Source organism: Elephantulus edwardii, unplaced genomic scaffold, assembly GCF_000299155.1.
Source record: "Elephantulus edwardii isolate Elephantulus edwardi_28Jun2011 unplaced genomic scaffold, EleEdw1.0 scaffold00120, whole genome shotgun sequence".
Lineage (NCBI taxonomy): Eukaryota > Metazoa > Chordata > Mammalia > Macroscelidea > Macroscelididae > Elephantulus > Elephantulus edwardii.
Genome location: NW_006399870.1, coordinates 3,770,172 through 3,782,243, shown reverse-complemented (window position 1 = coordinate 3,782,243; position 12,072 = coordinate 3,770,172). Strand labels below are relative to the sequence as shown.

At 40.3% G+C, this 12,072-nt stretch overlaps 1 protein-coding gene across 1 annotated transcript in view; it reads left to right on the top strand.

Moving 5' to 3' along the window:
• Nucleotides 1–406: 406 nt before the first annotated feature.
• The window catches only part of GLB1L2 (galactosidase, beta 1-like 2), a 130,862-nt gene continuing 119,196 nt past the window's right edge, over nt 407–12,072 (top strand). Inside the window, exons 1-2 of the mRNA XM_006892851.1 lie at nt 407–498; nt 835–1,032. Coding sequence (XP_006892913.1) covers nt 407–498; nt 835–1,032 — 290 coding nt within the window. The remainder of the gene's footprint in view (nt 499–834; nt 1,033–12,072) is intronic.

The following is a 12,072-nucleotide window of genomic DNA, read 5'->3' as shown; positions in this document are numbered from 1 at the left end:
TCATCTACTAAATTGCAAATAATTACAATCTGTTCTTTAGAAATTGAATGTGCCTGGCACTTTGCCCAGAGATTATCTTTTGTGTTGCAAAACTGTTCTTTGACTAAGGTTACATCTTCTTCAAAAAGTAGCTGATATCTGACCCTGGTTAATAGTCAGTGGGTGGCTTTTCTCTGGAGCTGTTCTCTCTCTGGCCCTTGATCAAACAGCTTTGGAGACCTTACCTTGGTGTTTGTCACAGTTCTGGTTGATGCAGTTTGTGGCACAAGAGCTCTAGAATCCTGCCTTCTAAACAAGACCTCTCCATCCTCTGCTGTTCCCCTCCACCAACACTTCTTAGCTCCCCACTCCCTTGGCTCTTCCTGGTCAGCACATCCCTGACATCTATTCTGTCCTATCTGTGATTATGTGGGCCTTCCTGGTGAGACCTGAGTGCATCCTGTGCGTGTCTTCAGCCTTCCTAGTGTTGGCTCAGCTAAGATACAATCTCCCACCCAGGTATGTTTAAGGGGAAAGGGGCAATGAAAGTTTCTTTTCCACTGGAGGTATGCCTGGAGCTCCTGAAGGAAGGGATTTCCTCATATGCCTGTCCTACATAGAAGTCTTAGAGCTCTAGTGGCCTAATGGGTAAGGAATTATGTTTCCAGGCCACAGGCAGGAGGTTCTAATCCTGCTCCACAGGGGGGAAAAATGGGCAATCTACTCCCTTGTAATTTACAACCCCTGGAAAACCCACGGGAGGGTCAACTATGAGTGGGTGGCAATAAACAACAAAAAAACCATACCTCATGGCCAATAGCTCTAGGATTTCATGCAGCTCTTTTGTCCTTGCAGGATTAATCAAACCCACCTGACCCCCTTCCACTTGAAAGATCGCACTGAAGGTCTGAAAGTTAAGGGCTCAAACTTCACACTAGGTGGGTTTCCGTTCCTGATTGTAGCAGGCACTGTGCACTACTTCCGGGTGCCAAGGGCATACTGGAGGGACCGCTTGCTGAAGTTGAAGGCTGGTGGCTTCAACACTGTCACCACGTAAGTGTTAGCTATTAGCAATTCTATCAATATTTTTAAATCTCAATATTTAGCTCTGGTAGTGGACTTGATAAGACCAGTCCAAGTGAGAGTTCTCACAGTATCTTTCTGATAGATCATAGCATGTCTCAACCTTCGACAGTAGCTTCATATCCTGTAGACAGAGCCTCATGCAATTCCTCTGTAACGTTCACACTGTAAAAAAGATTACTATTGCTGGGATACAAGACTACAGCTTTCCGAGTCACATGCTGCAGATGGACAGATGGTGGCAGCACAAGTGATGCCCACATATTGCATGATGGAATCACTCAAAAAGCCTTCTTTTGAAAAATCAGTCCCCTGGAGAGCATTCCAGAAGTCCATGTGAAAACCCCAAGTGATTTCTTTGTGCTCTTCTAAGCCTACATATCCTTTGTAATCAGATTGTTTTTCTTTTTCTTGCTGGAGTGTTGGAGTTTTCTATACATTTTAGAGCTGAGTCCCTTCTCATATTTGTCGTTGCCAAATACTTTCCCCAAACTCCAGCTTCTTTTTTAACTCTTTTAGAGAAGTCTTCTGATGCACATAAGGATTTAATCTAATTCTGATGTACATAAGGATTTTAATTTTAATTCGTCTAGTGTATCCTCTGTTGATTTCACATATAGTTGATAGTTTATTGCTTTTCTATCCTATAGTCAGGGAACTTCAGTGGCCTACTTACAGGAACCTGAGCTCCAATCCTGAAGGCACAAAGTTTGAATCTGCCAGCTGCTCCACAGAAGAAGAGTGGGCAGTCTCCTTCTGTGTGATTGACTGCCTCTGAAAACCCACCAGAGGGTCAGCTATGAGTTAGTTCTGACACAACAGTACTGAACAACACCACACCCTATAGTTAATCCATATCTGTGATCTACAAATGACACAACCCTGCTTATTGAAACTGAGGAGGACCTGAAGTGCTTGCTGCAGAAGATCAAGGACTGCTGTCTTCAATATGGATTGAAACTCAACATCAGGAAGACAAAGGTTCTCACCACTGGGCCAACTGGGAGCACCATGATAGATGGAGAAGAGATTGTTAACAATTACAATTTGCTTGGCTCCACAGTCAACACTCTTGGCTCTGTTATTGTTGTTGTTGTTGATTGCCATGGAATTGAGGATGAATCATAGTGACCTTATGAACAAAAGATTTGAAGTCTTTCTTTAACTATTGTCATTTCTCAAAGTTTGTAGAGTTTCCAGAGGCATGTCATTTAGGAAGTGGATGCCACTCCTGCTTCCAAACTCTTGGCACTAGCAGTCAGGAAATCAAAAGATGAATTTCATTGGGGAAATCTGCCATCAGAGACCTCTTCAGAGTGCTGAAAAGCAAAGATTTCAGCCTAGAGACTAAGGTGTGTATGGTAAAGGCCATGGTCTTTGCAATTATTTGCAATGCATCAGAGAGCAGGACAGTGACTTAGGATGACAGAAGAAGAATCTATGCCTTTGAGTTGTGTTGCTAGAGAAGAGTATTGAATATACCATGGACCACCAAGAAAACAGACAAGTCTACCTTGGAGAGGATGAAGCCAAGTTTCTCCTTGAAGGCTAGGATTTTTAAGCTCTGTCTCACACACTTTGGTCTCATATGTGGCCAGGAGGAACTGATCCTTGGAGAAGGATATCATGCTCAGAAGAGTGGAGGTACAGTGCAGAAGAGATGAGACAGATTGACAAAGTAATGGGAGGTAGGAGTATTAGAGTCAGTGAGACTGGCTCAAGTTATGGCAGGCTTCAGAACTTGTTGTACACAGAATTGCTGTGAGTCACAGGCAACTCAACGGCACATAACAACAATCCTATAGTTGATAGTTTCTCTTCTGTTGATTGTGCATATAGTTGATAGTTTATTTATGTCATAGATTAGGGCTCCTAATTTTGCCTCATCCCCTCCACCCCATTGATGATCTTTGTTATTTTTGTTTTACAGCATGTTCCTTGATCCATCTTGAGTTAGTTTTTGTATATGGTGTACGATATAAGTCTTGCTTCAATGTTTTTGCAAACATTGTTGTGATGTGCTCTTGAGTTGGAAACCACTACTAAATGACCATCCAGTGGACTTTCAGAGGTTATACATCTGGGATGAGTTTGCCTATATTTCTCTCTTGGAGCAGCTGGTGGAGTTTAACCACCTGCCTAAGAGTTAGCAGTGCAACTGCTTGTCACCTGAACCTCCGAAGTGATATTTTGTGGATGGATTTATTTCTGGGTTCTTGCTTCTATGCCTTGGTCTATATGCCTGTTGTACCAGTGCCAAGCTGTGTTGATTTTTGCACCAGTTCCTAGCAGTTGTGGCTGTGTGGTTGGCTCTGAAGGCAAGTATAAGGCCTCCTATATTTCCTTCTTCAGTATCACTTTGCTTCTCTGGGGTCTTTTTCCTTTCCATGTGAAGTTGGCAATTACTTTCTCCATCTCTGAAAAATAATGACAGGATATGAATTGAAATCGCACTATATTAGCATTCTGCCTTTAGTAATATTGCCATTTTAATAATGTTAAGTCTTCCAATCCATGAGCATGGCATGTTTTTCTATTTATGTAGGTATCTGTGTTTCTCATAATAGGATTTTGTAGTTTCCCTTACACACATCTTTTGTGTCTCTGGTTAGAGTTATTCCTAAATATTTCCTCATGTGTTGATACTGTGATTAGGTGCCATTGAGTGTATATAACTCATAATGACACTATTAGTAACAGATCTGAACCGTGTCCTATCCTTTGCCATCCTCACACTCCCTGACACACTTTTGTAGTAGTCACTGTATCAATCCACGTGGTTAAGAATCTTCTTCTCCTTCACTAACCTTCTGACTTTCTGAGCATCACGTCACTCTCTGAGAAATAGCCCCTACTAGCAACATGCCCAAAACATGTGAAGCTAAGTTTTATCATCTTTGCCTCCAGGGAATATGTTGGCTGCACTTCCTCCAAAACATATTTGTTTGTTCCTTTGGCAGTCCATAGGATGTTCAGTGCTCTTCTCCAAAACCACAGTTCAAAGGCATCAATAATTCTCTGTCCTCCTTATTCATAATCCAGCTCTCAGATGCATAGAACAATTAGAAAGACCATAGCCGGAATCAAACTCACCGTACTCCTCAAGCTGACATCATTACTCCTCAATTATTTGCAGAGGTCCCTAACTGCAGACTCCCAATGCAATATACCTCCTTGTTTACTGATTTCTGATACCCAGGGAGTTGATTGTGGATCCAAGTAAGATGAAGTTGTTGACAGATTCAATCTTTTCTCCAGCTATCATGATGTTGTCTACAGGTCCAATGTTAGAATCTTTGTTTTCTTAACACTGAGATGAAATTTATATTGAACACTATATTCTTTTGTGTAATTATTATAAACAGTATTCCCCACCACCCCTTCCTTACTTCATTTTCAGAGTTCTCTTTGCTATTGTAGAGGATTCAAATTAATTTTTGTATGTTGATCTTATACCCTGCCACTTTGCAAAATTGGTCAATTATATCCAGTGTCTAAGTGTCTGGAATTTTCTATGTATATGATCATCTCATCTGCAAATAGAGATATTTTCAATTATTGCTTGGATACTTTTGCTCACCTTTGGTATCAGGTTATACTTGTTTTATAAAATAAATTTGGGAGTATCCCATAATCTCATATTTTTCTATTTTCTGAAATAGTTTGAGTATAATTGTTGTCATCTCTTCTCGTGAATGCTTTGTAGAATTCACCCATGAAATCATTTGCACCAGGAGTTTGGGTGTATATTTATGACTTGTCTTTGTTAGTGTAAGTAGGAAATGAGTTCCTGAAAATGTGTAATTTTTTTTCTTAAATTTTCAAGTTTAGTGGCATATAGTTCTTCATCATAATCTGTTATTATTTATATTTCAGTTAGCTATGTTCTGGCTTGATGTATTCATCCTGTATTTGTGGCATTTGCATCTTTTCTCTCGTTAGATTTGCCAGAGGCTTGCCATTTTGTTTGTTTTTATTTATTTTCCTATTGGAGAGGCATAGTCAATAAAGAGTTGCACTGGTAATCCAAAGGCTGTGATTCTCTGGCAGTTGAAATCAGCCAGTGACTCCAAGGTAGAAGGATGAGCCCTCTCCTGTCATGCAGTTTATTGCCTCTGAAACCCAATGGAGTGTCAGCTGTAAGTCCATTCTGCTTCAAGGGTGGTGAGTTAAATTGTTAACTTTATTAATCCTTTCAAGGAAGTCATACTCTTATGAATTCTGTTTTCCTGCCTGTAATTTCTGCTCTTTATTTTTACTTTCTGAGAATTTTTGGTTTTGCTTGCTCTTTTACCTTTTAGAGATGATTATGTATTGTTTCTTTTTTGATATGTGTGTTTATTGCTGTTAGTTGATCTCTGAGTACTGCTTTTACTGTGTCCCAGAAAAATACATATTCAGAGTTTGTTACTGGTTCTCCTCTGTAAGTAATTTTGCATTTTTTTTCTGAGTTGCTTTCAGTATTCTTTTTAATTTTAGAAAAAAAGTGTATTACATGTCTTTGTAGTTTTCTTTTGTGACCTATATCATTTGACTCACACTCCTAAATGCATTGTTGTTGTTGTTGTTGTTGTTGTTGTTAGGTGCTGTTGAGTTGAGTACAATTCATAGAGACTCTAGGAACAAAAGATCTGGACTCTGTTCTATCCTTCACCATTCTCTCACTTCCTGACACACAAAGGCCTATTGCAGTAGTCATTTTGTCAATCCACTGGGTTGAGAGTCTTCCTCTCCCTCAGCGACCCTCTACCCTTCCCAACATCATGTCCCTCTCCAAGAAATACCACCTCCTAACAACATGTCCAAAGTATATGAGGCAAAGCCTCATCATTCTTGCCTCCAAAGAGCACTCCGGATACACCATCCCAAGATGTATCTGTTTCTACTCTTGGCCATCCGTGGAATGTTCAATGCTCTTCTCCAACACCACAGCTGAAAGGAATCAATTCTTTTTCTTTCATTCTTATTCATTGTCCAGGTCTCGGATGCATAGCTAGTAATCAGAAAGACTATGGCCTGAATTACACTCACCTTAGTCTTCAAACTGATATCATTACTCCTCATGTATTTGGCAAGGTCACTAACTGCAGATTTTCCAAGTGCAATGCATTTCCTTATTTCCTGACTGCTCATACCAAGCATATTAATTGTGAATCCACGCAAGATGAAGCTGTTGACAGTTTTAATCTCCTCTCCATCCATCATTATGTTGCCTATTGGTCAAGTGGTCAGAATATTTGTTTTCTTAATATTGAGATGCAATCCATACTGAAGGCTGCATTCCTTGATCTTCTGCAACAAGTGCTTCAAGTGTTCCTCATGAATATACTGAGTCATTGTATCAAAAGGAATTGACAGATACAGAAGAATTTAATGAAATAACATATGAGCAAGAGCCTATGATGATGAAGGAAGAAGTTCAAGCTGCTTTGAAGGAAATAGCAAAAAATAAGGCCCCAGGAATAGATGGTATATCAATTGAAGTATTTCAGCTAACAGATGTTGCCCTGGATGTGCTCACCAAGTTGTGCCAAGAAATCTGGAGAACAACCACTTGGCCAACTGACTGGAAGAGATCGATATTTGTTCCCATCCAAAGAAGGGTGACCCAACTGAGTGTGGAAACTACAGAATAGTATCATTGATTTCACATGCAAGTAAGATTCTACTGAAGATTATCCAAAAATGACTAGAACAGCACATCAGCAGAGAATTGCCAGAAGTCCAGGCTCGGTTTAGAAGGGGTCATGGTACTAGGGATATTGTTGCTGATGTTAGATGGATCTTGGCTGAAAGCAGAGAATACCAGAAGAATGTCTATCTGTATTTCATTGATTATGTAAAGACGTTTGACTGTTTGGATCAAAACAAACTGTGGCTGACTCTGAGAAGAATGGGAATCCCAGAACATTTAATCATGCTAATGTGAAACCTATACTTGGACCAAGAGGCAGTAGTCAGAACAGAGCAGGGTAACACTGCATGGTTCAAAATTGGGAAGGGTGTATGCCAGGGATATGTCCTGTCTCCATATCTTTTCAACATGTATGCAGAGCAGATTATCCGAGAGGCTGGGCTCTATGAGGAGAATTGTGGCATCAGGATTGGTGGAATATCTATTAACAATCTGCGTTGTGCAGATGACACAACCCTGCTTGCTAAAACTGAGGAGGACCTCATGCACTTGCTGTAGAGGGTCAAGGTCTGCAGCCTTCAGTATGGACTGAGACTCAATGTCAAGAAGACAAAGATTCTCGCCACTGGACCAATTGGTAGCATCAGGATGGATGGCAAAGAGATTGAGAGTGTTCACAGCTTCAGTTTGCTCGGCTCCACAGTCAACACTCTTGGCACCAGCAGTCAGGAAATAAAAAAAGCGTATTGCGATGGGAAAGTCTGCTGTTAGGGACCTCTCCAAAGTACTGAAGAACAATGGTGTCTCTCTGGAGACTAAGGTGTGCCTGATACAGGCCATGGTCTTTGCAATCACTTGTTATGCATCACAGAGTTGGACAATGACTAGGAAGGACTGAAGGAGAATTGATGCTGTGGTGCTGGAGAAGGTTATTGAATGTACCATGGACTGCCAAGAAAACAAACAGGTTCATCCTGGAGAGGATTAAACCAAGCAACTCCTTGGAGGCAAGGATTCTGGGGTTTCGTCTGACATACTTTGGGCATGTTGCCAGGAGGGACGGGTCCTTGGAGAGGGACATCATGCTTGGAAGGGTTGAGGGACGGCGCAGGAGGGGAAGACCCTCTATGAGATGGATTGATTCGGTGACTGGGGTAATCTTGGAGATTACTCTTGAAGGATTTGTTCTGCACCTCACTGTGTTTTCCCATTTCTTTTATTCCATTCTTCTGTCCATTTAAAGTGTTATCTATTTCTGAAATTTTAGTCTTAATTTTCCAAATTTAAATTGGCTGTGTTTTGTTACTTCTGGGTTTTTTATCCATTTGATCCTGTATTATTTTTACTTTTAAGTTCTCTAAAGTTTTGTCTTTCTTGGAATTTGTCTGTGATTTCCTTTAATTTTTTTCCTCAATCCAATGGAGACATTTAATTGTCATTCTTTTAACTTCTGTAACAGGAAGTTCCAGGAGCATTGCTTCATCTGAAGGGTTTTCTGATTTTGTATTATGGGCCTTTTTTTGACTGTTGTTTCATCTTGTCTTGTCTTGTTTGGGTTTTAGTGTTTGTTTGTTTTTTTTGTTTTTTGTGGTTGCTTTTTTTTTACTGGTTTAAAGTTATAAACTGTCATTGAGACATTTTGGTTTGTTGTTTTTATATTTTATTTTGATGTATCTCACTGAGCATGTAAGTGTGTTGCATCACTTGGCTTGGTAATTGTTAATGTTTCATCACCTGTCTTTTGGAAGGTATATTAGAAGATAGTGGTGTGTGTGCAGTTCTCTGTTCACTGTGTATAGCAGTTAAAGGGAGACTGGATTGGTGTTGGCTGCAGGAGCAGAAGCCAATTTTTAGTCTTTTCTGATGGGTGAAGCCCTAGGAGGTGTATGTGTGGCCAGATATTATTGCTTCTTGTTGTCAAATTGGGGGAAGAGTAAGAAACAAAATAACACAAAACCACAAAACATAAAACACTTCAAACCAAAACCAAGATTTGATAGTAAAAGAAAATAGGAAAACTAAAACTAAAGTGGATACAAAATGAGGAAGAATCAAAGGAAAGGCAAAAGAGATAAAAGAAAAAAATGAGAATAGACTTGTAGGAGAAAGGGTGGAAATCTAAGTGAAATATATGGAAAGAAAGGTTTAAAAATATAAACCCTCACAAGAGCAAAACACATAACAAACAAGCAAAAAATAGTTGAGGTGCCCAGTCAGGTCAGATTTTCTGCTCATCTAAGTAGTGACTGAAGCCCCAAGATGTGAATTGGTCATAGGTAGCACCTTTTTTGATCTAAAAGTGTGTTGAAGGGTAGGGCTCCTAGCCTGTAATACAGATTTTGCTGGCCTCAGAATAGCGTAGGGTAGTCGGCTTGGCTAAAGATGGCATTAGTGTTAGTCTTGAGTATTGATTAAGGCAGACCACTCAGAGACAGTCAGTAGGAAGAGATGGTTACTGCTCACCTGAAATGTCCAAGGATGGTGCTTTCTATTAATGGGTTGTTCAATTTCATCAAGTCAAGTATCACTTAGGATGACCCTATGGACAACAGATCTGAGCCCTGTCCTAGCCTGTGCCATCCTCATCATTAATGAGACATTTGAGTCCATTGTTGAAAACACTGTGTCAATTCATCTCTGTAAACTGGGGGGTGGGGGGAGATATCTTCCTTTGTTTTGCAGGCCCTCAGTCTTTCCAAGTTTGATGTCCTAGCAACATGCCCAAAATACAAGTTGAAACTTCACTATCCGTGCCTCTGAGGAGCACTCTGGCTGCATTTCCCCCAAGACATATCTATTTGTTCTTTTGACAGTCCATTATATAATCAGTACTCTTCTCCAACACCACAACTTAAAGACATCAATAATTCTTCTACCATTCTTATTCACTGTCCCACTCTGAGATGCATAACAAGTAGTTGAAAAGACCATGGCCTGAATCAAGCACAATTTGATCTTCAAACGGACCTCACTGGTCTTACATATTTTAGAGGTCACTAACAGTGGATTTTCCCAATGTAATACATCTCCTGATCTTCTGACTGCTGGTACCAATGGTGTTGATTGTGGATCCAAGGAAGATTAAATCATTGACATCTTTAATCCTTTCTTCATCTATCATGATGTTATCTGTTGGCTTAGTGGTGAGGACCTTTGTTTTCACCAAATGTGGCCAAGGAGTATGCCAGGCAAGGGTACCCAGTGAGAGAGAAGGGACTCAGTCAGAGGTGGTGCCCCACAAATTCAGGGGCTGACTGCAGCCAAGGTCAGTACACTCCTCAGGCTCACAGATTTAACTCTGAGTGATGCTTCTGAGTATCCTCTGGCCAAGTTGGGCCTTCCAGGGGGGAATGCTGCCAATCACCAACTGAGCTGTGGTGGACGTGGGGATACAACTCTCTTGGTCTCTGGTGTAGGAGGTTTCTGGGAGACAAGGGAGCTCCTTTTCTGTCATCAGCTAGCCATGTGGTGAATACCAAGCCAGTTAGGTCCTAAGTTCCAACAATGTGGAGATAGCTGTTCATAATGGCCATGCTGACCTGTTGTTTATGATTCTGTGTTCTTGTTTATCTCATTTAATATGTTGGTTCAATTTCTTCCTTCAGGTGATGTTTGAAATAATCATCTTCTTAAACTCTGGGTTCCAGAATTGTTATGCAAATCTGTCATCTTTGTTTTTTGGTGTTTTTGTTGCACAGGATCTGAACTGCTGTCTGGCTGTCTAAGTTACTCAGAAGTGTATTAATTCTTAAACTTTGCTTTTTTCCCACCTTCTTTGTTCCAGATAGGAAGATACGGCTACTAAAAAGCTTCTTTTTTGCTGTTTTAAAAAAATTTTACTAGTTTCTTTACAAAATTTAAATGCTTTTTTTCAGACCAGATTCTTCCCATTTCCTCCTCCCTATCAGATTGTACGACCCCATGATTAATCCCTGCCCCCTGCACATCCTCACCCATCTGCTTCCACCTCCTCCCCCTTTGGATCCTCATACTTATTCTACAATAATGGTTTTATACAGTATTTGTCCTTGTGGGACTGAGTTAGTTCACTCAGCATAATTCTCTTCAGTCCCTCTCAAGTTAGGTAATTATTTTATACTGGTTTACTTACAAAGTTCATAAAGGAAATGGGAAAGGTCCAGTGTGAAAAACGATGTGTGTGAACTTTACTTGAAAGCTTTTAAGACTTACTGCCTCTCTCTATAATTGTTGTTGCTATGTGCCATTAAGTCAGCAATGATTCATAGTGACCCCATGAACAACAGATCCAAACCTTATTATATCTTATGCTACCCTCACCATCTCCCATATATTTGAGATCATTTTACAGTCAATGTGCCAGTTTAACCAATTGAGAGTCTTCTTCACTTTCGCGGATCCTCAACTTTTCCCAGCATGATGTAATTTTCCAAGGACTGGCTGGTCCCTGCTGACAGTGTGCCAGAAGTATGTGAGACAAAATTTCACCATCCTTGTCTCCTGGGAGTATCCTGGTTGTACTTTCTCCATGATGGATTTGTTTATTCTTTTGGCACTCTGTGGAATTTTAAGTACTCTTCTCCAGCAACACAACTCAAAGGCATTGATTCTTCTGTTATCTTTAACATTCAGATGCATAACAACTAATAAAAAAGACTGTTATTTGGATAAGGTACACCTTAGACTTTAAACTGACATCATTGCTCTTTAACACTTTGAAGTTGTCCCCAACAGCAGATTTTCCCAATACAACAAGTCTTTTGATTTCTTGACTTGCTGGTACCAAAGTTGTTGATTGTGGATCCAAGAAAGACTAAATAATTGGCTATTTTAATATTTTCTCCATCTATCATGATGTTGTTTCTAGTTGTCATCAAGTCAAATAAGATTTTTAGTGACCCCACGAATGACAGATCAGAATCTTAGCCTATCTACACCTTCCTCATCATCTCTGATATGCTCAAAACTCACTGCTACAGTCATTTTGTCAATCCACGTTGTAAAAAGTGTTAGTCTCTTTCTCTGACCTTCCACATTTCCCAGCATGATGTATTTTTCCAAAGACTTGCCCTTTCTGGTAACATTTTCAAAGTGTGTGCGATGAATCCTTGCCTGTAAGGATCACTTCACTTCATCCAAGACAGAATTGTTTGTTCTTTTGGCAGTTCATGGAATACTCAGTACTCTTCTCTAATACTTCAATTCAGAGGAATTGACTCTTCTCCTGTCATCTTTATTTCATTGTCCAACTTTCAGGTGCATGATGTTGTTGTTGTTGTTATGTGCCGTCGAGTCATTTCCGACTCATAGCGACCCTATGCACAACAGCCCTAAACCCTGCTCTATCCTGTGCCAACCGCACTGCCTCTGATACACCCATCCCGATTACCCCAGTC